This window comes from Heterodontus francisci, chromosome 13 (assembly GCF_036365525.1).
Source record: "Heterodontus francisci isolate sHetFra1 chromosome 13, sHetFra1.hap1, whole genome shotgun sequence".
In the NCBI taxonomy this organism is placed as follows: domain Eukaryota; kingdom Metazoa; phylum Chordata; class Chondrichthyes; order Heterodontiformes; family Heterodontidae; genus Heterodontus; species Heterodontus francisci.
In genome coordinates, this window is record NC_090383.1 from 105,505,869 (window position 1) to 105,532,771 (window position 26,903).

Here is a 26,903-nt window from a genome sequence, read left to right on the forward strand (position 1 = left end):
ACAGTTAAGGCCCCAAGATGTAAAACTTAGGATCCCATTTGTCTTTTTAAGGCCTTTTTTACCTGCATTGTCACCTTTCAAGATCCAAATATCTGGAATCCTGGATCTTGCTGCCCCTTTCAGAGTTAATTAACTTCCTTTCGCTTTGTTTTCCCCCTCAACATGTACTGCTTGACATTTCTTTGTATTTAAATTCTACGTCGATGGTTGAACGCATCATTAATTGTTGCTTACAAACTTATTAAAATTTTGTTTCAACAGCACTGATTTTCAGAAGACCAACCCCGTTCATAAACTGACTGAAGAGGAGCTGTTAGCATTCACCTCAGTAAGTACTACAGTCTGTTGTTTCTCCTTTCAGGCTCTTCACTTGAGATTCTGCTTGAACAAACTGTGGCTGAAACTTTTCCAGCCCTTTTCCACATTATGTCCACATTATGTTTCCCTGTTGGGTGGATCCCCCTAATTTACTAGAGTTGGTGGAATCTGAAAAATGTATGTGAGCTGAAAGTCTGAGCAGTGCCGAAAAAAACTGAAAAATAATTATATTTTTAAGGAAATCGGTGCTGCCGTTGCAAACTGACATTTGGAGGCAGCTGAAGTCATTGTTTCATTTCCTTTGTTGTGGATTGTTAGCAGAGTCAGTTTTTTTTTCAAATTAAAGACTTTGGTCTAGAGTGAGATCAGGCCAGCTCCCACTATCTGGGGTTTGTGTCTCGATTGTTCCTTCTCTGTGTTATGAGTGAGTGTCATGAGAGATTATTTCTATCCTACAAAGCAAACATTGGTTTCATATTCCAGGAAAGGTCTCTTGACCCCAATTTCAAGGTCTCATGAGTCATGCAGTGTGGTGCATGAAGTTACTCTTTGTCCTAGGATTCTAGTCTTAGATGTTTATCTTCTTTTCTCAATTTTATTATATTGCACCTTGGGGAGGGTGCAAAGGAAGTCCTCTGATGTGAACATAAGAAATAGGAGCAGAAGAAGGCCATTTGGCTCTTCAAGCCTGCCCCTGTTATTCACTAAGATCATAGAGTCATAGAGTTGCATGACTGATCATCTACCTCAACTCCACTTTCCTGCACTGTTGCCATATCTCTTGATTTGCTTGGAATCCCCCAAAAATTCTGTTCATCTCTGATTTGAATATATTCAATAATTGAGCATCCGCAACTCTCTTGGGTGGAGAATTCCAAAGATTCACAACCCTTTAAGTGAAAAAAATAGTCTGAGATTTACACGTTGTGCTCCTGGGGTTGTAGTTTATTGCCGCAGTGAATGTTTTTGCCCCCAAAGTGGCAATTCTAAAGAATATTCCAGCTGTTGAAAGAACAAAAGACTTTTTATAATTGCTTTATTTTTCACCTTCAGGATATAAAAAATGGTTTTCATTTTTAAAACCTGCTAGCAGTTGCATTCAGTGGAGTTTATAGGCACCCTGACTCTAGGACTTTTCCTATTATCACTTCACGAAGACCATTAGGAAGCATGTGACATGATCACTCTTTTTCCAGTTTTGCTGTATCCACAGCTGTGTAATTGAGATCAGTACCTCATTTGAGGGAGACTTTTAGCTTGGCTTCTCTGTGAGATACATTGGTGATTCTGTAACCTCCTCCAGCCTATAATCCTCCGTGATGGCTGCGCTTCTCCAAGTCTGGCCTTGGAACCATCCCTGATTTTCTTTGCTCCACCATTGGCAGCTGTGCCTTCAGCTACGTGGGCCCTAAGCTCTAAAGTTCCTTCCCTCAGCTTCTCTACCTTTCTCCTCCTTTAAGACACTCCATAAAACCTATTTCTTTGCTTGAGTTTTTGGTCACCTGTCCTAATATATGCTTAAATAAAATAAAAGAATATATGCTTATGTGACTTGGTGTCAGATATTGTTTGATAATGCTCATATGAAGGGATTTTTAATGATTGCAAGTTGTCATTGTACTATCACATATTCGAAGACTAATTTTTCTAGGTACTGTACTGCCTATATTTATTTTGTATTAGGTTGGGTAGAAGTGTATAAATCTTGTTTCTTCTAATCGTTATCGGAATTGAACAAGTGTGGCCTAAAGTCCTTACATTTATTTTTCTTGCTTGCAACTAAGATGATTCAATGATTCAAAGAAAATTGTCTTTTATAGGATTGGCATGACAGTAATCTTGGTCATCTGTCCTTCCTGAGTATCACTCATCGTGACTCTCTTTGCTAGACTGGGTGTGTTGCAATTAATGTCATGGACAATGTCACAACTGAAAACTGCCAGGGCTGTCCCAGACATTGTGAATCGCTCAAAAAGGTTGCTGGGAAGGCATGAAATGTTTAAACATGCACTTCAACCACACTTTATAATATGTGTTGTCCCTTTTATAATATATATGATCAACTTTATAAAAAAAAAGTGAATGACTGCAAAGTGGAAAATTGTAACTTATTTTTCCTTCTCATTTTTGAACAATACCATCGATTTTTGCATCTTAATGCTTTTTTGCACAGGTTAAATAGGCAATTGTGAATGGGTCGGAGTGCGAGTTGCAAAATGATTGGAGTGAAATTGGGTGAGGTTCAGATGATTTTCTAAATCATGAAAGCAGAACTCTGCTCCAAAAATAGGATTTCTTTTGCTGTAATATAATTTTTTTAAATAATTAAATGTGACCTGTGGATGCATGGAAGGCTGCTGTTCCTCCCCCACCCTCCACCTTACCACCATGCTCCTGCTCCAAATTTATTTATGGAGGCACAGTACTGCCACAGCATACTGGAGCTTAAGTGCACTAAGAGTTATTATATCGTCGGTTTGGCTTTGTTATTTTAACTTGCGCCACTGTGGGCTTGAAGGGAGTCCAGCCCCTCTCTTGCCATGGGAAGGAATTGAATATTGAAGGATCCCGTCACCTGAGGAAGTACTCTTCTGCATGTACTAGCAACTGATCACAGAGCAGTCATGGTGAGACATGAGCCCAGTTGTTGGCAGCACAGCACCAGTTGGAAAATATGGACTGGGGTCTGAAGCCCAGTCACTTGTCTAAAGAATCTATATAGTACAAAGAGATTACCAGATGGTCATGGTGTAATATAGAAAACAAAATGACAAATGCAAATGAGTATCAGTTTTTATGTTTGTCGTTTCCCCAAAACCTGTCCACCATCTACAAGGCACAATTCAGGAGTGTGATGGAATTCTTTTCACTTGCCTAGATGAGTGCAGCTCCAACAACACTCAAGAAACTCGATGTCATCCAGGACAAAGCAGTCCGCTTGATTGGCACCCTATCCACCAATTTAAACATTCAATCCCTCCACCATTGACGCACAGTGGCAGCAGCGTGTACCATATACAAGATGCACTGGAGTAACTCACCAAGGCTTCTTCAACGGCATTTTCCAAACACGCGACCTCGACCACCTAGAAGGACAAGGGCAGCAGATGCATGGGAACGCCACCACCTTCAAGTTCCCCTCCAAGTTACACACCATCCTGACTTGGAACTACATTGCCATTCCTTCGCTGTCCTTGTATCAAAATCCTGGAACTCCCTTCCTAACTGCACTTTGGGAGTACCTGCACCAGATGGACTGCAGCGGTTCAAGAAGGCAGCTCACCACAACCTTTTTAAAGGCAATTAGGGGATGGACAGCAAATGCTGGACTTGGCACCGACATCCACGTCCCATAAAAGAATTAAAAAAATTGCACAGACCACTTCTTTTAAGTAAGATCCAATGCTTTTCATGTAATATAAGCTTGTATTGTTGAACTCTGTTACATTGCACTCAGAGTTTGTAAGTATGGGAAATGATTTGATGTAATTAAAGTCCTGAGGACCATAGGTGCTGTGGGAGAGGCAGAGACTCAAATTTCAGCATCACAAGTGAATGAAGAGCCAGCTTCCCTAATTTTATTGTTTTGCTATGCTTATGAACATCTGTATTTGTAGCATTACCCATGAGGGTGAATTGCAAATTTTCATACTCATCCCATCCATGTAGTCAGTGTGTGGAATAGCTTTCTGCATAAGGTAGTGGAGGAAAAACCTTCGAATCATTTTGTGCTATGATGAAAGGCTAGGAAATGGCCTTCCTTGTTTGTGTAAGCCCTACAGTCGTTGGAAAGTGCATTGTTCTGTAGTGCTGCTTCTGGTCTGCCTGCATGGTGTAATGGTACTGGTTTCACTATATATTTTTTTTAATATATTGCATTACTTTTTATGGGCTCCTGCCATTAATGGTCAGGCGGATAAAATCTCAATGATTTATAAATCTGCTTTATTGTTGGTGGTGTCTGGAAATGTCCTTGAAAATGTGATTAATTTTGAGTCTTTCACTAGAGGAACAATTTGTTCCATTGCAAATAAAACTTTCAAAAAGGTTAATTTAGCAACATAAAACGCTCAGGCTCAATTTGCACAAATGCTCTTTAAATAGCGTGCACTTCTGTATTGTTTCTGATTCGGAAAACATTTTGTATACGTCACCGGCTCCCTTTTTTGAAATGGTGATTAAAATTTGACACAGCAGAAATTGTAGTCAGATGTGATAAGTATTTACTAAAATTCCCTGGCATGGAGAATTGAACAAGACAAATATCATGTCGGCTGTTGTAGAACAAGTACAAACCGTACATATTCTTGCAGACGTTTTATTGCTTGGTGGGCTCAACCTTATAACAATCATAAGTGAAGATCATGATCAAAGCATCTGTGCTGAGGCAGAAAAGCCTGGTTCACTTTGTGGAGGAAAACATGGTCACTCCTGAGAAACTATCCCACTGTGACGAACCTTGAAGGACAAAATTGAATGTTCTCTTAAGTTAAATGACATTTCACTAACACAATGGCAGGGTTATGTCCTCTGATGAGCTCTCATTTTTCTAACCAAAGGGTTTAAAACAGCCAGTTGCATAAATTGTCTGTTAAGGCTACAAACATGTACAGCAGTGAAGAGTAACTTGATAACTGAAGCTAATCAGAATAGGAGAAGCTGAGTAAGGAGAAATAATCTGAACTAACATGGGGGAGGAACTAAAAAGTAAAGTTACGTAAAATCACTTAGAAAGCGTTGGAACAACAGGGCAGGTTCTGCTTCAGGGTAATTTCATGATTCTTCTGTTCTCTTGGGATCAGTTTTCCAATCTTGACTTCACCTTAGAGGCCTTGCTTTGTTCTTCTGTCTCGCTCATTTTGATAAAGCTTTTCTCTGTTGTGACTTGATCGAAGTAAACTTGATACCAGGAATCAATGTGTAAGTGAGTATCTCAACGTTTGTGATTTTGTCCTGGCATTTTACATTCGAGTTGGCATGAAGTCACAATAAGTAAAACTTAGCCATTGCATATTTCACAATCGTAGAATACATTAGGGATGACCACAATTTCCACTATTTCCCTTGTGCATTAGTTTTAACGAATATATGTAAATATGTTAACTAATGCACAGACAAAAATATTAGACTTTTTTAAATAAGTTATGTGCACAAAACAAAACCGATACATAGGGAAAATGGGAAGTCAAAGACTATAGAAATCAAAAGATCGAGAACTATGGGAAAGGGATAAAAGGAAATTTGGTTTGCTAGAAACTTAAAGTAAGAGCAGGAAAGTTTGGAAGATGAATAGAAGCTCATTTAGCATTTAAAAGAAGAAAGTAGTTAATGTTTTGGATGGATATTATTCAGTTCCAGCATTTTACAATTTGATTTGTTTGAGAAGAGGAAAGGCTAAAAACAAAATAGAAAAATCAAGCAGTATTTCAAATAAATTAGTAACAAAAGCAAAATGAAGGTCTGGGGCGGGGGTGGGGTGGTTGTGAAATTAAGAATAGCTAAAGGATAAGACAGTGGTGTGACTCGTCATACTGCTGTTTCATTTTAGGTACCTGAATTTGAATTTAACCCAGACTGATGATATAAAAATCTCTTTGCTGTTGGGTTATGATGAAAAATGAGTTTGGCAAATTTGAAACAGTTCTAAGACTGGGTGAGCTCACAGCTACAAAAATATCTACAATTAATTTGACAAAGGATTATTAGTCTCATTGTAGATTCCACCAAAATGGCTGGCTGATGGAATTGGAAATGTTGCATTGGTTCAGTAGTGGTGCTTTTCTGAAGATGTGGTTAAGCCATATAATTGGGAAAGAAACTCTGCTCAGCATCTGGTGGTGCTATTGGGGCTTGGGAGTGTTTGATGTGAATATAGAGTAGCAAAAATGGAGCCCCATTTCATCCTCCATCACTGATGCCCCTCAGCATGTTGAGCACAGAAATTTGTCATCACCCCAGTGTCCTTAAGAGATGCCCACTCAAGGCATATTGAATAATGTCGCTTCAATCATGCCAGTCAAAAGCAAAATGGTTACACACAACCTCTGGTTTGCTGTGAAGCTCTGAGATATACTGCAACTGTAGGGGCATTCAAATAACCCATCGCTATATACATGCAGGTGCTCAAAGTCTTGAAAAATGCCAGACATCACGTCACTGTTATACTGTTATGTGACTAATACGTATATTTCTAGCACAAGAAGTTGAACTTGTCTTTGTATGCAGTAATAGGTTTTGGTAATGTCTAGATTTGTGGGTTTTAGATTCCATGTTAATCTGCCGTTGGTTAGGTCTTCACGCACTTGATGCTGTTGAAAGTGCATCGGACTTGCCTGCTACTCAACGTGGAATTTAATGCAGTTGGGCATGTATGGCGAGACTGAAATTCTGGGTTTGTATTTCTGGTGATGTGTGTATTACAAAATGACCAGCTAGGAGCAGTCAGATCCCTTCACTGTCACTAGACTTCGGAAATGTTAATGGTTCTTAATACTTGTCCAATTTTCCTTTGAAATTTTTCTTCTTAGCCGATGTCTTCAGATGCCTATGATCAACATTGATGTGTGGTTCCAAGAACTGTGTTTACAGTGTAGTTAGGTGGCAAGTCTGAAGCTCAGCACATGCACTTTTATCAGGGATGCTGTAGAAGTTGCTAGTGTCCCTGTTGATTCCAGTGTCTCCATTTGAAGGAGAAAAAGCAGCCTCAGTTTCTGCTGCTGAATGCTGCTGGAAAGTGTGCTGATGAGAACAGGATTGAGCAAAATGACCAAGTGGAGCATTCAGACATGTAAATGTTTTGCAAGCTTTTTCTTTCTTCGGCATTGCCTTGTCATAAAGAAATATTGTATTTATTTAGTGCCTTAGGACGTGTCTTGGAAACATCCCATAAAGTGCTTCACAAGCGATGAAATATTTTGATATGTAGTCATGGTTGCTATATAGGCATGTGTGGCAGCCCTTTTACACAGCAAGATCCCATAAACAACAGTGAAATGAATGAGCAATTAATGTATTTTTAGTGATAGCGTTTAAGGGAGTAATTTTAACAAAATAGCAGCACAACTTCCGGCTTTTCTTTAAACAGGACCATTGATTCTTTCAAATTCACCTGAATCCTATGAATCCGTGAACAGGCCTTAGTTAATAAATCATTTGAAGGATGACAACTCTGACGGTGCAGCACTTTCTCAGCACTGTATTCACAGTGTCAAATCGGGTTAAGTGATGGAGTCCTGGAGTGTGGCTTGCACCCACAATCTTCTGACTTGGGTCAATAGCAACAACAACTTGCATTTATATGGAGCCTTTAACATAGTAAAATATGCCAAGGCTTTTCACAGGAGTGTTATCAGACAAAACTTGATACCGAGTCACATAGAGATATTAGAGGTAGGTTTCAAGAAGCAACTTAATGGAGGAGAGAGAGGCAGAGAGGTTTCGTGATGGAATTCCTGAGCTTAGGGGCTAGGCAGCCAAAGGCACAGCCACCAATAGTGGAGTGAAGGAAATCTGGGATGTGCCAAGAAGCCAGAATTGAAGGACCACAGCAGAGTTTTGGATAAGCTCAAGTTTACATTGGGTGTGAGGCTGGCCTGGAGAGCATTGGAATAGTCAGAATGCTGGCACTAAGCCAGACTATCACTGTAGCGCATTGTTATAAAACTGGAGAAAATGGTGCTTTTGTAGTGTGTTCTGAAGCTGTTGTGTGCGTGAGCAGGCATCTATCCAGCCTACACGTAGGTGCTGAAATCTGCAGGCTGGTTAGATGGTTGTCCTGCACACAGCACGGGCCCACTTTGCTGTCTGAAAAGTTAATTTAGCTTTCCAGGTGACACTGCAACTACATGATTACTTCTCCATTTAGGGGAAATAAAATCTTTGTCCATTACAAATTTGTTGTAAGTGTAAAATCTAAACAGCTTCTGTTATTACAATATGTACATAACTTTCAATGGAGTGCATGAAATGCCGGTGCTTTCCCCAGGGTATGCAATGACGCCTCTGAGGTTTTGATCAGAAAAGTTGGCCGTGTTCTTTTTTTTGTTTTCACCGCAAAAAGGAATGAGAAAATGAACGGTAGTAATCTGAAGGAAGGGGGGAGGTGGGGAGGAAATGTGCAAAAGGTCAGATCAGTATCTGAAAGAAAAGGCTAGGTTAATGTTTGGGTTGTAACCTTTCATCTAGACAGAACCATTAACCCATTTTCCTTTGAGGCTTATCAACCTGTTCCAGATTTTCAACAGTCTTTTTGGTTACCATAATATATGCCTTTCTCTTTGTTAACAAAAGGAGGCCATTTGGCCCAACATTCCTGTGCAGGCTCTTTGAAAGAGCTATCCAATTAGTCCCACTCCCCTATTCTTTCCCCATAGCCCTGCAGATTTTTCCCTTTCAAGTATATAGTGAAAGTTACTATTGAATCTGCTTGCAACACCCTTTCCGATAGTGCATTCCAGATCATCATAACTCACTAAGTTTAAAAAAAAATTCTCATCTCCCCATGTTGCTTGGAAGGAACTTCTGGTGCCTGCTGTCTGCTCTTTAAGAGCTCACACAGGTGTCTAGCAATTATTAGATTTAAGCACAAAATCTAAACAGCGCCTCAAGTGCAGTACTGAGAGAAGTTCAGTCTTTTGGGTGATAATACACCTTTCAGGTGGACATGATAATCCCCATTCTTTGAAGAAGAGCAGGGGAGCTCTCCTTATATCTTGGCCAACATTTGTCTCTGAACCAACACGGCGAAAGCAGATTAGTTTTGGTCATTTATCTCATTACTGTTTGTGGGACCTTGCTGTCTGAAAACTGATTGCCACGTTTCGCTGCATTACAGTAGTGACTTCACTTTAAAACTGCTTTATTGGCAGTAAAGTACTTTGGGATGTCCTGAGGACGTATAAGATGCTATTATATAAATCGAGTTTAAAAAAAAAAATTGCTAACTGAGTCAGGCAGGTCTGCTTTATTCTATTGAGCTGTTGAAAATTAACCAGGTATGCTGACTCTTTACGTGTCCAGGGGATAGACTTATCACTGGGATTCTTCCCACACAGACTTGGGTAACACTGCAAGCCAATGTTCTAATAGGTAGGGCTTTTCAATATACTCAAGCAACATGATGTTTATTCTGTCATTTAACACCCTTCTGCACTAACACTTTGTCTTTCACCACACCGTTAACATACCCTTTGCCTTTACTCCATGACCTTCTGGTCAGTTGTTTTCTGTGACCCTCTGTCCTATCAACACCTTCCCTTTTATCTTTTGCCACACCCCTGCTTTATTTTCTTAAAACCTATTACGTTTCTAACCTTTGCCAGTTCTGATGAAAGGTCACTGACCTGAAACGTTAACTCTGCTTCTCTCTCCACAGATGCCGCCAGACCTGCTGAGTACATCCAGCATTTTTTGTTTTTATTTCGGATTTCCAGCATCTGCAGTATTTTACTTTTATATTATTATGTTTATCAATATTCTGTGATGGTTACCTGCACTATTTTAGTAAGTTAGCCTTGAGCGCGAACCCTACAAATGCCAAGGGGTCCCCAAGCCTTGCCTCTAACAACCTATGCATAAGTTCTTTGGGCTTGGGTAAGTAGGTGTGTCCCTCAAGGGGAGAGTGTGAGCAGTCCATATCAGGCAAGCAGAAATTCTGCAGATTTAGAAATGTGTGCCAGACACCTGGTTGACCAAACGTGAATGTAAAATTGTCTTTTGGAGCAAATGTTTTCCCGGTAATAGTCCTCAATGAATGCAGACTAATGGCTAATAAGGGCCTATTAAAAGAGCAATAAAAGTGGGGATAAAAACAAATTAGGCTAGCACTTGTACGTTTTGATGTTGAGCCTTTGTAAGATCTCCAGTTTATATAATGTACCTTCAGGTAACACTTTTGTTGAGCTGTCTTTATCTGTTATTGATCATGACCAGAATGATGGCCTCTATAACTCTCAATCAGGAGAAATCTCAAATTCCCAAGTTGAGAACTATGAGTTGAGTTCTCGGGGCTGCCTGTCATTCATGCCTGTGTGCCTCTGAGCTTTGTTGGCTCTCAGCCTCTCAAGTTTGAGCAAAGCAAACTCGCAGGCCATAGAGTGGAGAATCTAGCGTCGTATCCAGCTTGAATCCCTACTGTCCGCTTGACAACCAGTCTGCCGTTCCTTTACTCGTTCTCCTGGCTCGTGGAGTTAGTGTCCTGCTGTCAGTCTGCAAGGGAGGAAATGTGATCTTACCGTATGGATTCAGCTCGGGCAAAAAGTTGTGCTTAAACCCTTAAATTGCAGCAGATTTGTCACCAGTTAACTAGCTATGTATGTATAAAAATTAATCCATTTATGGCTTTCATGGTAGCTGTCCTAGCATGATTTATTTTTCAATGAACTACTCCTGATGAGTTCTGCATTTGTAAAAACATTCTCCATGATCCCTTGAGCTAATCTATGAGTATAAGATGTCTGAAGATTTATAGTACAAGTTGTAAAGGTATCACATCATGACAGCAGTAAATTGGTGCCCCTTACCCTCAGAGAGTACAAAATTGTCTCTACTGACTCATTATTGATCTAAACAGGAGCGTGCAAAACATTAATCAAAATGTGGCTTTTAATATTATGGAAACAAGCTCTTAACTCAGTAAGTGATTGAATGTTGCAGTTTGCTATAAAATAAGTTAATTGGGAGGTTTGATGATTCACTTACTTCGAAACTTCAAATGTCCCCCAGTATTATGTGAAACTAGCATTATAACTGCATCTGTGTGTGTAACTTAGGAAAGTCAGTGAAGAGTTTGCAAAAAGGACCATATTGCTGTCTGAATGGTTTCAATGTTAAAGGTGATTTCAGGGGCAGCAAATGGATTAGCAAAGCATCTTGTATTCATGCACTAGAAATTAGAATATCAGTGACTCCTAATATGCTATATATGATGCCCTATACTTTTTTCTAAGCTGTATTCTGGCTGAGTGTTTCTCCACCTTCATCTAGACATACCACCCACATGTGGTCACTGACTTTTTTTCCTGACCCATGGAAAAACAATAGGAATTAAAGTCAATAATATGAGTCACTGTTAGGGGACCAGATGGCACAATGGGTTGCAACTCTGACTGCTATTTCATATGGGCTTGAATACATGCCAGATTGATGGGATTAAAATGCCTCAACTCCACTGGCTGTAAGGACCCGAAATGGGTTTTGGTAAATCCTTGTTGTGATTTACGCCACAGGACTACCAATAATTAAGCTTTTAATTGGCACTGAGTTGCAGTTGTCCCTTGTGTGTTGTTTGTATTGTCAGTCAGTCAAATGAGAGCACACCAAGTTTCCACCTCAGTTTAGTTACCAGATGATTATGCAGCTCCCACTTGGTAGCTTTACTGTGGCCTATGAGAACCCTTTCTATTTCACTGTTAGTGGATGGTCTGCTGTTGAATTATGAGAATTGTGGTGCAGTGAAATGGCAGATGGTTTCTTAACATTGGTTTTTGCCTCTCAGTATTTGGTGTGTACTTGAATTTTTCAATTGTACTTGAATTACAGAATCACAGTAGTATCACTCATGTCATTGTCAATCCTGCAGCATTCCAGTGACGTGCACAGTGCTGTGTAGGAGAGCAAGATGGTTAGGTGCCTAATCACTTGATTCCCAAAGGAGTTTGCAAGTTCTCCCTGTGTCTGCGTGGGTTTCCTCCAGGTGCTCTGGTTTCCTCCCACATGCCAAAGACTTGCTGGTTGATAGGTTAATTGGCCATTATAAATTGCCACTAGTATAGGTAGGTGGTAGGGAAATATAGGGACAGGTGGGGATGTGGTAGGAATATGGGATTAGTGTAGGATTGGTATAAATGGGTGGTTGATGGTCGGCACAGACTCGGTGGGCTGAAGGGCCTGTTTCAGTGCTGTATCTCTAAACTAAACTAAACTAAACTAAAACATAAACAGGGCTTTAGAGAGACCAGAAGGTTGGCTGCCAGTATAGCAGGGTTGCTATTCTAAGGCTTTTTTTTGTTGCGGCAGAGCAGAGGCAACTTTATTCTGCAACTTTTCTGAATTATAGTGACTTGACAATATTTAATGCTGACACTGGGTGCAGAATGTAGACACGATGGTTCCATTCTTGGGGACTTCTTTTGGGCCTCCTTATCTCGAGAGACAATGGATACGCGCCTGGAGGTGGTCAGTGGTTTGTGAAGCAGCGCCTGGAGTGGCTATAAAGGCCAATTCTGGAGTGACAGGCTCTTCCACAGGTGCTGCAGAGAAATTTGTTTGTTGGGGCTGTTGCACAGTTGGCTCTCCCCTTGCGCCTCTGTCTTTTTTCCTGCCAACTACTAAGTCTCTTCGACTCGCCACAATTTAGCCCTGTCTTTATGGCTGCCCGCCAGCTCTGGCGAATGCTGGCAACTGACTCCCACGACTTGTGATCAATGTCACACGATTTCATGTCGCGTTTGCAGACGTCTTTATAACGGAGACATGGACGGCCGGTGGGTCTGATACCAGTGGCGAGCTCGCTGTACAATGTGTCTTTGGGGATCCTGCCATCTTCCATGCGGCTCACATGGCCAAGCCATCTCAAGCGCCGCTGACTCAGTAGTGTGTATAAGCTGGGGATGTTGGCCGCTTCAAGGACTTCTGTGTTGGAGATATAGTCCTGCCACCTGATGCCAAGTATTCTCCGAAGACAGCGAAGATGGAATGAATTGAGACGTCGCTCTTGGCTGGCATACGTTGTCCAGGCCTCGCTGCCGTAGAGCAAGGTACTGAGGACACAGGCCTGATACACTCGGACTTTTGTGTTCCGTGTCAGTGCGCCATTTTCCCACACTCTCTTGGCCAGTCTGAACATAGCAGTGGAAGCCTTACCCATGCGCTTGTTGATTTCTGCATCTAGAGACAGGTTACTGGTGATAGTTGAGCCTAGGTAGGTGAACTCTTGAACCACTTCCAGAGCGTGGTCGCCAATATTGATGGATGGAGCATTTCTGACATCCTGCCCCATGATGTTCGTTTTCTTGAGGCTGATGGTTAGGCCAAATTCATTGCAGGCAGACGCAAACCTGTCGATGAGACTCTGCAGGCATTCTTCAGTGTGAGATGTTAAAGCAGCATCGTCAGCAAAGAGGAGTTCTCTGATGAGGACTTTCCGTACTTTGGACTTCGCTCTTAGACGGGCAAGGTTGAACAACCTGCCCCCTGATCTTGTGTGGAGGAAAATTCCTTCTTCAGAGGATTTGAACGCATGTGAAAGCAGCAGGGAGAAGAAAATCCCAAAAAGTGTGGGTGCGAGAACACAGCCCTGTTTCACACCACTCAGGATAGGAAAGGGCTCTGATGAGGAGCCACCATGTTGAATTGTGCCTTTCATATTGTCATGGAATGAGGTGATGATACTTAGTAGCTTTGGTGGACATCTGCATCACTCATTACCCTTCCCTTCACTACCTCCACAGCCACCTGATTTTCGTTCTGTTGCTCCCATCTCTGAAGATGGAGGGGTCCAGTTGCTGCTAGCCCTGCAGTACATTGCCCAAGTGACTGTGTTTTTCATGTCTGAGCCTGCACCATGGTTCCTCATTGTATTCAGACATGCTCCACTTGTTCATCGTCCTTACCACGATCTCTCTCTCCCTCTCTCTGACTGTCACTGTGCTTTCAGAAATGTCTTACATATTTTCCCTCCATTGATCTATCTCAAATACACATCTCTCTGAGCTTTGATTCACAGTTCTGCTTACATTCTCAGTAACAGATTATAAAAATAATATATGAATAACTCAACAGAGGTACCTTTCTATCTAGCATTGCATCCTACAGTGTGATCCAAATATAATGGTTCCCAGTCATTTATTTGGGAAACCCTGGTATTGACCATGAATGTGAGCAGGTGAACAGCCTTGGATCTGAGTCCTTTCCTAATCTCACTTGATGTGTTTGCACATGTATTTGCATATGTGCATGCATACAACCTCCCCTCCCCCCACCCCCCCCCCCCAAAACACACACACACACACCCCTCCACAAAAGCTACTCCACTCACGTACACAAGCAGTTTGTCACACAAAAGCCTCCCCATCTCCCACACAGGCCCCTCCCTTCCCCCACACAAGTCCCACCCCTCTCCCCAGCTGCACGCTCCTTCCTGCGAGCACTCGCATTCCTCCGTGTGTGCCCCTCCCCATATGCACCCACACTTCTGCACACATGCGCACACAGCGCTCCACATACGAACTTTTCAACAGAAATCACCGTATAGCAGGAATCCCTATTTTCCTTTTCCCTTTCCTAATCCAGGAAGCTGAGGCCAATTGTTATGCCCCAGCTGAGATCAGCTAACTACCAGAGTCTGGGATCCAACCAATCTTTCTGGTTCGTCTAATCATACATAGAAGTTATAACATGGAAAAAGGCCATTTGTCCAAACCAGTTCACGTTGCATATACCTCCACATAAGCAAATAGTTTAAACTTGTTCCCATGTCCCTTCAACTCCTTTACCTTCATCCACTGATCCAATCTACTTTTGAATGTTGACAATATCTGCCTCAACCACTAACCTTGGAAATGAATTCCACAGTCTTACAATTCTGTGTGAAGAGATTTCTCCAGTCCTGTGTTTTAAATCTCTTGCATTTAATCTTGTATCTATGGCCACTTGTTCTTGACCCCCTCAGCTACTTGAAACATTCTGCTTCTATCTGTTCTATTCCATCCTTTCATAACTTTATAAACACATGTCATATTACCTCATAATCTGCATAGCTGTAATGAAAAAAAGCAACTTTTTCCCCAGTCTTGTAGTTTTATTTCCTCATACCAGTCAACATCCCACTGAATCTGCATTGTACCCCCTCTCAAGCTGCAATATCCCTGCTATAGTGCAGATCCCAGTGCTGCACTTAGTACTTTTAACTGAGAGCTTATTAAGCTTTTATATAGGCTCGTCGTTACCTTTTGCCTTTTATATTCTATACCCTCTTGAGATAAACATAGATTTCTGTTCGCAATTTTTGCAGCCCTATCAATTTAAGCAGTTGCCTTTAATGTCCTGTGAACCTGTACCCTGTTACCCCTGCTCTTCCACAGCACCAAACCTACTTCTCTTCAAAGTATAGTGACTGCTTTTTAAAAAATTTTAAATATCCACCCATACTCACTGACATCCAATTCCCTGTACCACTTTTTAGCTCATTTTCCCCACCTTATCAGTATCCCTTTGCAGATTTCTTTGTTCACCTAACTTATTACCTATACCTCCTATTTTGGTATCATTTACAAATTTCGACGCCACTCCCTCTATGTCTGTATCCAAATCATTGCTGTACTCAGTGAACAGAAGTGGCATTGAGGTAGAACTGGATGCCGTGAGAGTATGTGAGGAACCTGATGTCATGTCTTTGGATAATGTCGCTGAAGGCAGCGTGTAGATGAAAAATAGGAGGGGCAGAGGATTGATCCTTAAGGGACTCCATAGGGAACAGCGCAGGAGTGAGAAGAGAAACCATTGCAGGAGATTCTCTGGTTATGGGTGGATAGCAAAGAGTAAAGCCAGGGAAGGGCATTCCTACTGAGCTGGACTATGGAGGAAAGGCTTTGGAGGAAGATGATGTAGTCAATCATCTCAAAGGCTACAGCCCGATCAGAAGGATGAGGAGGGATAGTGCACTGTAGTCACAAATGAATCAACTGGGGTTCACTGATGATTCCTGCTAGAATGTGTGTTGAGTGCACCTCTGGTGGAGTGGGATAGGATTTTACTTGGCTTGATGCCCCCTCTGGCCTCACTGTTGAAGAAGCAACCAGTATCCAGTGCTCGTACGTGAAGAGTGACCTGTTAGCTGAGCACTGTAGCCTCTGGAGCTGTTGTCAGCATCTGGCGATAGTGCAGGAAAGTGAACAAGGTGGTGGTCACAAGTGTAAACATTTTACATATGGCTGTGATCAGACTGATTTAGGAGAGAAGAAAAATCAAGGTGAATATATGATTGGCAAAAGAAAGTGGTGTGGGTGTGATTGGATAAGCAGGTCAGTCTTTTGCTAATTTGTGTAGGAAGAGCGGAAGAACGTGACTGACTTGAGTTGCTGGAAAAGTAGTGGGTGAACATATGTGAGGAAGTGCTGCAACTGTGAGGCTAGTGGTCTGGACGGTATCCCCATCTTGGGCTTGGCAGCAGCCTTTTTTCAGATATTGGTTAGTGATCCAAAGATTATACTCCAGCTGAAAAATTACTTCACATTACACTGCCATATACAGTCATTCTGAAAAGAGTCCAAAGGTTCTAAATTTGCCCCTTATTTGGATGAATAACCTCTGGTCATTTATAAAGCGTTATGCAAACATTTCAGTCCTGTGCATTAGCAGACTCCAGTGGGCCTTCCCCATCTCACACCACACAGCCCAATTAGTAGGGCCCTACCAAATTCAGGCCATGAAAAATGCATCATGGTCCGTGAAGTCAGGCATTTTGCAAATCTCACCTTGCTGATTGCTGGGCATGTTGCGAACATCGTGCATTTTAGTGATTGACACAAGGCTCAACTCACTGGTAGATGAGGGAGGACTTCTGGTGCAGTTTTGAGAGAAGCAGTCTCAAATATTAGCAGACAAGTGAGAATGCGAGAATGAGCAAATCAATATCAGCCACAACAATTACTGCAGCACATTGAGCGAAGGAATTTGAAAGCTAAATTCTGCATGCTGATGGTGGAATAACTGTACAAGCTACAATGTTTTGTTGGATCGCAAACGGCTGGTAGCAGTTCAGCGCCACTTAGAGTGCGAAAGCCATCACAACAGAGAGTGTTGCACTGCTGGAAAATGAACACGCAAAAAAACAAGCAACGATTTCATCTCTTTTTAAGAAGTCGAGAGAGAGCTCAGAAAATCGTCAGTTGATTACAATGAAACTTGTGGATGCTTTTGCAAGCACCAATGTACCATTGGAAAAACTTGATTACCCAAAGCTGAGAGTATTCATTCAACGTAATGTGCAAAATGGTGGTTGCTTGCCAAGTGCAAGTGAACTACGACAGGACTACCTACTGAAGGTTTTGCTACATATTGTGAAATAATGTCTTAGATTATCTAACACGTGTTTCCACTGACTTCAGTGAGTAAAGAATATGACCTGTTTACAGTCAGCTTTTTACAATAGTTTTTGAGTATACAATAAATGCCATTTGAAACCAGAAACCTCACTTGTCTATTTTCTTTTGTTTTAAATAGATCATTTTCATGGTTTGTTGTGACACTGGGAAATTTGATTTAAATATGTGAAATCGTGAAATTCATGATTCTTAAAATGCCATAACCAATGAAAATTGTAGGGTCCTACCAATGAGCTACTCGTGCAAGAAACAGCTGTGCTATAGTGTAAGGGTATATAGTGGTTATGGTACTGGACGTGCAACCTCAAGGCGATGAGTTCAAATCCAATCATAGCAAGCTGTGACATTAATTCCAACAAATCAGGATATAACAGCAATGAAAGCTACTGGCTTGTATCTGCAGATTGACACTTAAAGCCCCCTGAAGTAGCCTAGCAAACCATTTGAGCAACCACAAATGGGCAATAAATATATCACCTGTACTTAACACATCCGAAGAACAAAAAAAAGACTTAAGTTTACAAGTTCACAGTTTACAAAACACTTTGAGCATAATTTGTGGACTAAATGTTTTGAGCAATGTCCGTCCTCAGGAGTGGGATGGTTTTTACTGCCCAGTGTCGGCATGCAATATTATCAAAGACAGATATAAGATGGGTTTATTTGAGTCAAAACTCTCTACACTTGTCTAGAAAATATCACTGACTAACAATATGGATGTTTCTTCTTGCTGAATTTGTGCCATTGCTAAGCTTTGTGCTGTGGAGCAGAGTTGGCAAGGAGCTCCATTAGAATTTCAAAGGCTTGTAAAGTCAAGAAAAACCATGTACAGTGGTTGGTGCTGTTTCCTGCATTTCTCTTGGATTTTCCGCACAGTGAAGATCATGTCTGTCGTGCGTTTCGATGGACGAAAGCCGCACTCTTCAGCCACCGTAACCATAACGGTTTATGGAGCATCCTGCTCAAATTTGGCTGCCCTCAGAAGTTTGTCACCATCCTCCAGCTACACCATGATGACATGCAAGCCGTGATCCTCACCAACGGAACCACCACAGACCCTATCTCGCTCAAGATCGGAATCAAGCTATGCTGTATCATCGCACCAACCCTCTTCGTTTTCTTCGCTGCAATGCTACATCTCATCTCCAGCAAACTACCCGCAGGCATAGAGATAATCTACAGAACAGACGGGAAACTGTTCTACCTACGTCACCTTCAATCCAAAACCAAAATCACTCCATTCTCAGTTGTCGAGCTTCAGTATGCAGATGACGCTTGTATGCGCTCACTGATTGTCCACTGCTTCTCCGAAGCATATGAGAAAATGTGTCTTTCACTAAACACTCGGAAAATGAAGGTCCTCTTCCAACCAGCTCCCACAGCATGTTAGTCAGTTAATTGTGACATTCAGTTCTTTAATTATATGCAGGTGGAGAGTGTTACTTGGGGTCTGTCTTGAGCACTTATAAGCAGACACTTACTGAGACTGGTGGAGGTTTTTGAGTGACTGAGACTGGTGGAGGTTTTTGAGTGAGGAGCTACATGTTTGTAATCCTTTTACTCTACAATAAATGTGAAACTAAGTAAAGATAGGCTCCAGCATCATCCTGCCACAACAAGCTTTCTGGAATTTAACACAGCACAACATGAGATTAGAATAGATAGGTGCTTGATGGCTGGCACAGACACGATGGGCCTGTTTCTGTGCTGTATAACTCCAGGACTCTATGACTATGACTCTAACACCTCCTCCTGTCAATCAAGATCAGTGGCGAGATCCTGGAAAATGGGGACCATTTTCCTTATCTTGGGACCCTCCTCTCAGCGAAGGCAGATATAGACGATGAGGTTCATAATCACCTCCAGTATGCCAGCTCAGCCTTTGGCTGACTGAGGAAGAAAGTACTTGAGGATCAGGATCTTAAACCCGAGACTAAGATCATGGTTTACTGGGCAGCAGTGATCCCTGCGTTCCTATATGCGTGGAGACTTGGACAGCTGATAGGCACCTCAAAGCACTAGAGAAGTATCACCAGAGGTACCTGTAAATCTGGTGGCAAGAAAGGTGGTCCAACATCAGTGCCGTTTCCCAAGCCAATCTGCCCAGCATCGGGCGCTAATCACCCAAAACCAGCTCTGCTGGGCAGGGCATGTCATTCATATGCCTGACACCAGCCTCCTGAAGCAGCTGTTCTACTCAGAACTTGGTCGTGGCAGGAGACCCCCAGGAGGGCAGTGGAAATGCCCTCAAAGAGATGTCCTCAAAGCATCCCTGAAGAGGTCAAGCATCCCTGACAACACTTGAAAGTCCCTAGCTCCTAGAAGTCCTAGATGGAGAAAGCTCATTCAGATGGGGATCTCCACAGACTTCGTCGAGAATGAGGAGATGAGGCGTCGGAGGGAGTGCACAAGCCTCCAGACTCCTCATCTACCTGACCCTTCAAGCACCATCTACCCCTCGTGGCAAAGTCAACAGATCGCGCATTGGGCTTATCAGCCACCTTCAGAACCCATCAAACCGGAGTGGAAGCAAGTCATCCTCGATTCTGAGGGACTGCCTAAGAAGAAAATTGGAATTGCCCAGACTTCATGCAGCACCTTCACTATATGAGTACACACAGAGAGAAGACTTCCATCCCATGAGCCTCTGCAGTAAAAGCACAGTGCAATCCTAGTATGCCACCCAGTCAGTTTCATTGTGCATAACTTAGCCTGTGGACAGAATGTCACCTGTACAATAGGGCTGTGCAGTGAAGACAGGGATTTGTTAGCCTTGAGGAAAGTAGGACACTGTGCAAAGCTACTATGCCACCCAGCCACTTTCATTGTGCATGATTTAGCATTGTAAAGAAAACATCACCTAAAGAATTGGGAGCATGCAGTAATGAGAGGGATTTATGAGCAATTAGAAAAGTCGATGATAGCAGTCCGTGGGCTAAGACGGGTAATAAATATACAGCAAAGTAATTTTACGCATGACACAAATATGAGTAGATTAACTGAATCCTGCAGATAAGCTCACATATGCAAGGATGGGAAAACCGGAGTCACTGAACAAACTTTGGCTATAGGTAATGTTTTTGTTGAGATGTTGGGTGGGCTCCAATTCAGTAAAACACATTGCCTAAAGCCAAGCTATTCTTTATTGTAAAACTCAAGGCACACAATGACCTCATGCACGCTCCCTTACGCTTCTCCCCTTCCGGGCATTTCAAACTGAGCAAAACTCAAGCCGCTCCCAGTTCCGTAGTTTCACATATAAATAGTAAGTAAAGTTGGCTCTGCATTTAATTTTGTTTAAAACACTTGGTTCTTGGCAGAACTGTGCTCACTAACTCAGGTGAGTTGCTATCAAATACTGATGAACAGAAGATCAGATTTTTTTTCTTACACTTCAGACCCTCCTTGCTGCTTTTTATATAGCAGTTAAGAGATTTGGACCAGCTGAATGGTACTTATTAGGTATCATCTGTGCCTTTGATCTCTGACTACAATAGCAAAACAAATTAAAATAGATGCAGAGTTATTTCAGCCTTGTGCTTCTTGAGTTAGCAGAGCCATAATCCGGTTGGTGCAATCATCCATGGCCTTGTCAATGGAACATAGCTGAAGTTCCTTCACTCCAGCATAATTTCGGTAGTGCAAATTGCCCTGGCATTTTCAATGCAGTCTGAAGGTCAAGGACCTCACCAATTTACAAATGGAATGGAAGGGAAATGATACATTAAATGATAGGGGACTATACAAGTAATAAGGCGAAGTGATAGAGTGACAGTGGATTTATCTAAAGGTAATGTGACTGGTAATTAATGAATGTTTCCCCTCTCTATCATTAAGTCAGAAATGACAGAGCATGGCTGGCCCTGATGATACTGGTCCCTAGTCCTTACATTGTACATATTGAATTAATATAAATTTTCATGACCAATAAAACCCATTAAAGACTGGCTCATGAGGACACAGCCCTGGAAAGGACCAGCTGAACTGCTGTACTGTGCTTCCTAGTAAATCAGTAGAAGCCACAGCTCCAAAAATGTCTTTTTAGATACCAGGTTCCCATTGGACCCAAATAGAGCTCTGCAACTGGGAGAGAGATTTCAGAACCTCTGAGGTCACCTTCGAATTGGATTGAGTAGACCAAGCTGCTGAGTTACAAAGGAAACTGGATAGCACTGTGCACTAGCACACCATACTTTCAGCTTTGGGACACAGCTTGGAAAATCAATGGGACAGAAATCCTGTTGGCTGTAAAGGCCCATCTGAAATGGCTGTAGCCTCGGGTCTGTTCTTAGTGGGTGCAAACCCACTGTACAGGAGTGCCTGTAGTTCTGCATGGTTTGGCACTAAATTGGCAATCACACGGAAGCATTTCGGATGGCTGCTATAGGAGGTTGAAAATAACATCTCGGTGGTGTGGTAATACTGCTCTTGTTGAGCAGAGTAAACTCTTGGTTTCATTGCTCTGTATCTCCACGGTCAGATCAACTCGTTTAAATGTGGTGTTCCAGTGGAGTCTGTGTAATGCCCTCTACATATTAAACAACTTCCCCCCCCCCCCACCCCAACCAGTTCTTTGCCCCTTCCTGCGTGAATAAATGCACACACACAGTTGTTCACAGTTACAGTTGAGATAATGTGTCACGTTTGTATCATTGGACAGCTTTCAGTAACTTAATAAAATTGTATATTTTTGTGCCATTGCGGCTTTAAATGAGTACAGCTGTACATAGTACCAAGCGAAACATGCGCTGCGATGTGTTTAAAAAAAACTAATTGCACAAGCAGAACCATAACTGGCAGTAAGCAAATCCTATGGGTGTGACTCACTTTCCAATAAACACTGTGGTTCTTATTAGACTTAGTTTGGTTAAGGATGTTTTTGGATCCATTATTGACAGATTGTTTTATGTCCACAGACTAACCATTATCCCAAATACACTGGAGCGCTTTAATGTGGGAATTTCTTTCAGTGTTTTAAAGGATGTTGGGTGTATATGACGAATAGTGCTGACTTCCTTGTGAACAAAATTAGCTCTGCAGAAGATGGGAGTCCCTTTGTGCTTGGAATAACAGGATGTGTGGGAAGTTATCTCTTTTTCTCATGCACTGTTAACTCTACCCTGTTTCCTCAGGCATTTCTTTTTCCCCCCTTTAAGTGTGTATTCAACTCATTCCAACAATTCTACCCATTTTGTAATGCTGTGAAGTTTTTCTTAAAAATACTAGTTAGAATATTTGGCTTAGGTTGACACATTGAAATTCCCAATAGACTAGCCAAGTGAGACAGATTATAAGTAAATCATATTTAGAAACACTTTTGTATAAACATAGGACATTTGGGTGGTCCTTTGAAAACATTAACAGCATTGTATTCCCCCTGGGTCTGGGTGTCTACCAGTTATTTCAAGAGTTAGTTGGCATAGTAACCTGAAGTCAGTATTGGTTTACACCATTATTGGAAGTCATGCATATTTCTTATCTATAATTGTATTTTTTTTTAAACTTATTTTTCCCCTTTTGATTTTCTCCCCTTACTCTGTCTCACCCTACCCTAGTGAATTATGTTGTGCATATATTGCAGCAGCTGCTGTCTGGTGTTTCACCCCTGTTACCATGCTTTGTGTGGGAGTGGACTTTGAGTGTTGGAAGGCTATTGAATTGTAGATATGCATTTTGCCTCTGCTGAAGTTTACTGTCCAATCCCCACTTAAGAACTGAGGAATCCTTCCTGAAGCATGACTGGTGGCCTGAAACATCAGCTTAAACCGCTAGGGTCAGACCCTCACTGAAAGGGAGGAAGGTACCTCTGTACCTCTGGGTCAGACCCTCACTGAGAAGGATAAAGGGACTTCTGAACCACTGGATTGGTTTGTTTGCGCTATAGCATTCCGCTTTGCTGAATTTGTTCACTACTTTAAAGGATAAAAGCCAATAAACACATTAGTCATTCTGTTCAGTTCATGAAAACAGGTTATTACAGTTTGACAAATCCATACATGGTACACTAGGAACAAGATCTAATTTTGCTCACATAATGGAAGTAATAAAATTTTGATAATACGATATTGCCTACAAAGTATATTTATATTAATATTTTGTAACTTCCGTGTGTAAGAGAATCAACATCATCCCATGTTATTCTCTCGAAACCGATTGGACTGTATTAATTAGGTATAACAAAGATCTGATGAGATTGGGTCCATTTCACCAAAGCAAAAGAAGTTGAGATCTGAATGTTTTGAAAACTGACATTAATAGGGTTTGATTTTGTGTTACCTGTACATTGAATCGGTTTTCACAAATTTACCTTCAGGGAAGGTCAATGGATGAGAGTCAACTTCTTGACACAGGGAATAGCTCTTTATTTATAATACACTGCCAAAGTTGGAATTAAGTGAATATTCTGTTCTGAAAATACGCACCAAACACTAAAATAATCTTAAACGTCACTTTGATTTTATAACTTTTCCATTTATCGAATTTTAATTCTGAACGCAACATTTAAAAAAAAAAACTAGTATATAAATATTATTTCCTTGTGTTTCAGTATATACTGTCTCAGCCAAAGTTCTGGGCCATTCAAGTAACCACCCTAATGTTGAGGACAAAACTGGAGAAAGGTAGTTCCCGTCGGATTGAACGTGCAATGATGCAGACACAGGTAGGACACTGCTTCTACTCCAGATATGTGTGTATTAGCTTTTAAGTGCAACATGAGAATTGGGACAGGATATGTGTCAGCACATCCTTATCTGTTTGGAATAGAAGGGAAATTGGCAAGTTGTTAAAATGTCCAATTTGAATGAAGCAACATCCTCCTGAACAATGACCTACGGTTATAGATCCTGTAGCAATGTGGTTGACTCTAAAATGCCTAGCAAGCCACTCAGTTGTATCCAAATCGCTACATGGTGTAAGAACAGAAATGAAACCTGACAGACCACCTAGGCACAGGAAACAACAATCGGCAAACCCAACCCTGTTGACCCAGCAAAGTTCTTCTCACTAACACCTGGGGCTTGTGCCAAAATGGGGAGAGCTGTCCCACAGACTAGTCGAGCAAGTGCCTGACATAGTCATACTCACGGAGTCATACCTTACAGACAATGTCCCTGAAATCACCATCACCATCCCTGGGTATGTCCTGTCCCACCAGCAGGACATACCCACCAGAGGTGGCAGTATAGTGGTATACAGTCTGGAGTGAGTTGCCTTGGCAGTCTTCAGCATCGACTCTGGATCCCATGAAGTCTCAGAGCATCAGGTCAAACATGGTCAAGGAAACCTCCTGACTGTCACCTACCGTCCCCCCTCGGCTGATGAATCAGTGCTCCTCCATGTTGAACACCAATTGGAAGAAGTATTGAGGGTCGAGCAAAGGCACAGAATGTACTCTGGTGGGGACTTCAGTGTCCATCACCAAGAGTGGCTTGGTAGCACCACTACTGGCCGAGTCTTAAAGGACATAGCTGCTAACCTGGGTCTGTGGCAGGTTGTGAGGGAACCAACAAGAGGGAAAAACCTACTTGACTTCATCCTCACCAGTCTACCTGTCACAGATGCATTTGTCTGTGACAGTATTGGTAGGAGGGACCATCGAACAGTCTTTGTAGAGACGAAGTCCCATCTTCACATTGAGGGTACCCACCATCGTGTTGTGTGGCACTACCACTGTGCTAAATGGAATAGATTTTGAACAGATCCAGCAACTCAGAACTGGGCAACCATGAGGAGCTGTAGGCCATCAGCAGCAGCAGAATTGTACTCAACCACAATCTGTAACCTCATGGCCCAGCGTATCCCCACTCTAGCATTACCATCAAGCCAGGGGACTAACCCTGGTTCAATGAAGAGTGCACAAGGGCATGCCAGGAGCAGCACCAGGCATACCTAAAAATGAGGTGTCAACCTGGTGAAGCTAACACCAAGGACTACTTGCATGCAAAACAGCAAAAGCAGCATGCGATAGACAGGGCTAAGCTATCCAACACCCAAAAGATCTGATCAAAGCTCTACAGTCCTGCCACATCTGGTCATGAATGGTGGTATACAATTAAACAACAAACAGGAGGAGGAGCCTCCACAAATATCCCCATCCTCAACGATGGGGGAGCCCAGCACATCAGTGCAAAGACGAGGCTGAAGCATTTGCATCCATCTTCAACCAGAAGTGTTGAGTGGATGATCCATCTCGGCCTCCTCTGGAGGTCCCCAGCATCACAGGTGCCAGTCTTCAGCCAATCCGATTCACTCCATGTGATATCAAGAAATGGCTGAAGGCACTGGTTACTGCAAAGGCTATAGGCCCTGACAACATTCCGGCAAAAGTTCTGAAGACTTGTGCTCCAGAACTTTCTACACCCCTAGTAAAATAGTTCTACTACAACACTAGCATCTACTCGGAAATGTGGAAAATTGCCCAGGTATATCCTGTACACAAAAAGCAGATGAAGTGAGAGTGACTGCCTTTGACATCAAGGCATCATTTGACCGCGTATGGCATCAAGGAGCCCTAGCAAAACTGGAGTCAATGGGAGTGGGGGGGCAAACTCTCCGCTGGTTGAAGTTATACCTGATAGAAAAGAAGATAGTTGTGGTTGTTGGAGGTCAATCATCTCAGTCCCAGGACACCACTGCAGGAGTTCCTCAGGGTAGCGTCCTATGCCCAACAATCTTCAGCTGCTTCATCAATGACCTTCCCTCCATCATAAGGTCAAAAGTGGAGATGTTCTCTGATGATTGCACAATGTTCAACATGATTTGCGACTCCTCAGATACTGAAGCAGCCCGTGTCCAAATGCAACAAGACCTGGACAACATTCAGGCTTGGGCTGATAAGTGGCAAGTAATATTCATGCCACACAAATGCCAGGCAATGACCATCTCAAACAAGAAAGAATCTAACCATCTCCCCTCGATGTTCAATGGCATTACCATCGTTGAATCCTTCACTGTCAACATCCTGGGGCTTACCGTTGACCAGAACCTGAACTAGACCAGCCACGCAATACTGTGGCTACAAGAGCAGGACAAAGGCTAGGAATTCCACAGTGAGTAACTCACCTCCTGTCTCCCCAACGTCCACCATCTACAAGGCACAAGTCAGAAGTGTGATGGAATACTGTCCACTTGCCTGGATGGGTTAGCACCGCAGCCTCACAGCTCCAACGACCCGGGTTCAATTCTGGGTACTGCCTGTGTGGAGTTTGCAAGTTCTCCCTGTGTCTGCGTGGGTTTCCTCCGGGTGCTCCGGTTTCCTCCCACATGCTAAAGACTTGCAGGTTGATGGGTTAATTGGCCATTATAAATTGCCCCTTGTATAGGTAGGTGGTAGGGAAAATATAGGGACAGGTGGGGATGAGGTAGGAATATGGGATTAGTGTAGGATTAGTATAAATGGGTGGTTGATGGTCGGCACAGACTCGGTGGGCCGAAGGGCCTGTTTCAGTGCTGTATCTCTAAACTAAACTAAACAAAACAGTC

At 42.3% G+C, this 26,903-nt stretch overlaps 1 protein-coding gene across 1 annotated transcript in view; it reads left to right on the plus strand.

Moving 5' to 3' along the window:
* The window catches only part of ttc27 (tetratricopeptide repeat domain 27), a 209,791-nt gene that overhangs the window by 72,765 nt on the left and 110,123 nt on the right, over positions 1-26,903 (plus strand). Inside the window, exons 9-10 of the mRNA XM_068045342.1 lie at positions 262-328; positions 23,968-24,081. Of these exons, the coding sequence (XP_067901443.1) occupies positions 262-328; positions 23,968-24,081 (181 nt within the window). The remainder of the gene's footprint in view (positions 1-261; positions 329-23,967; positions 24,082-26,903) is intronic.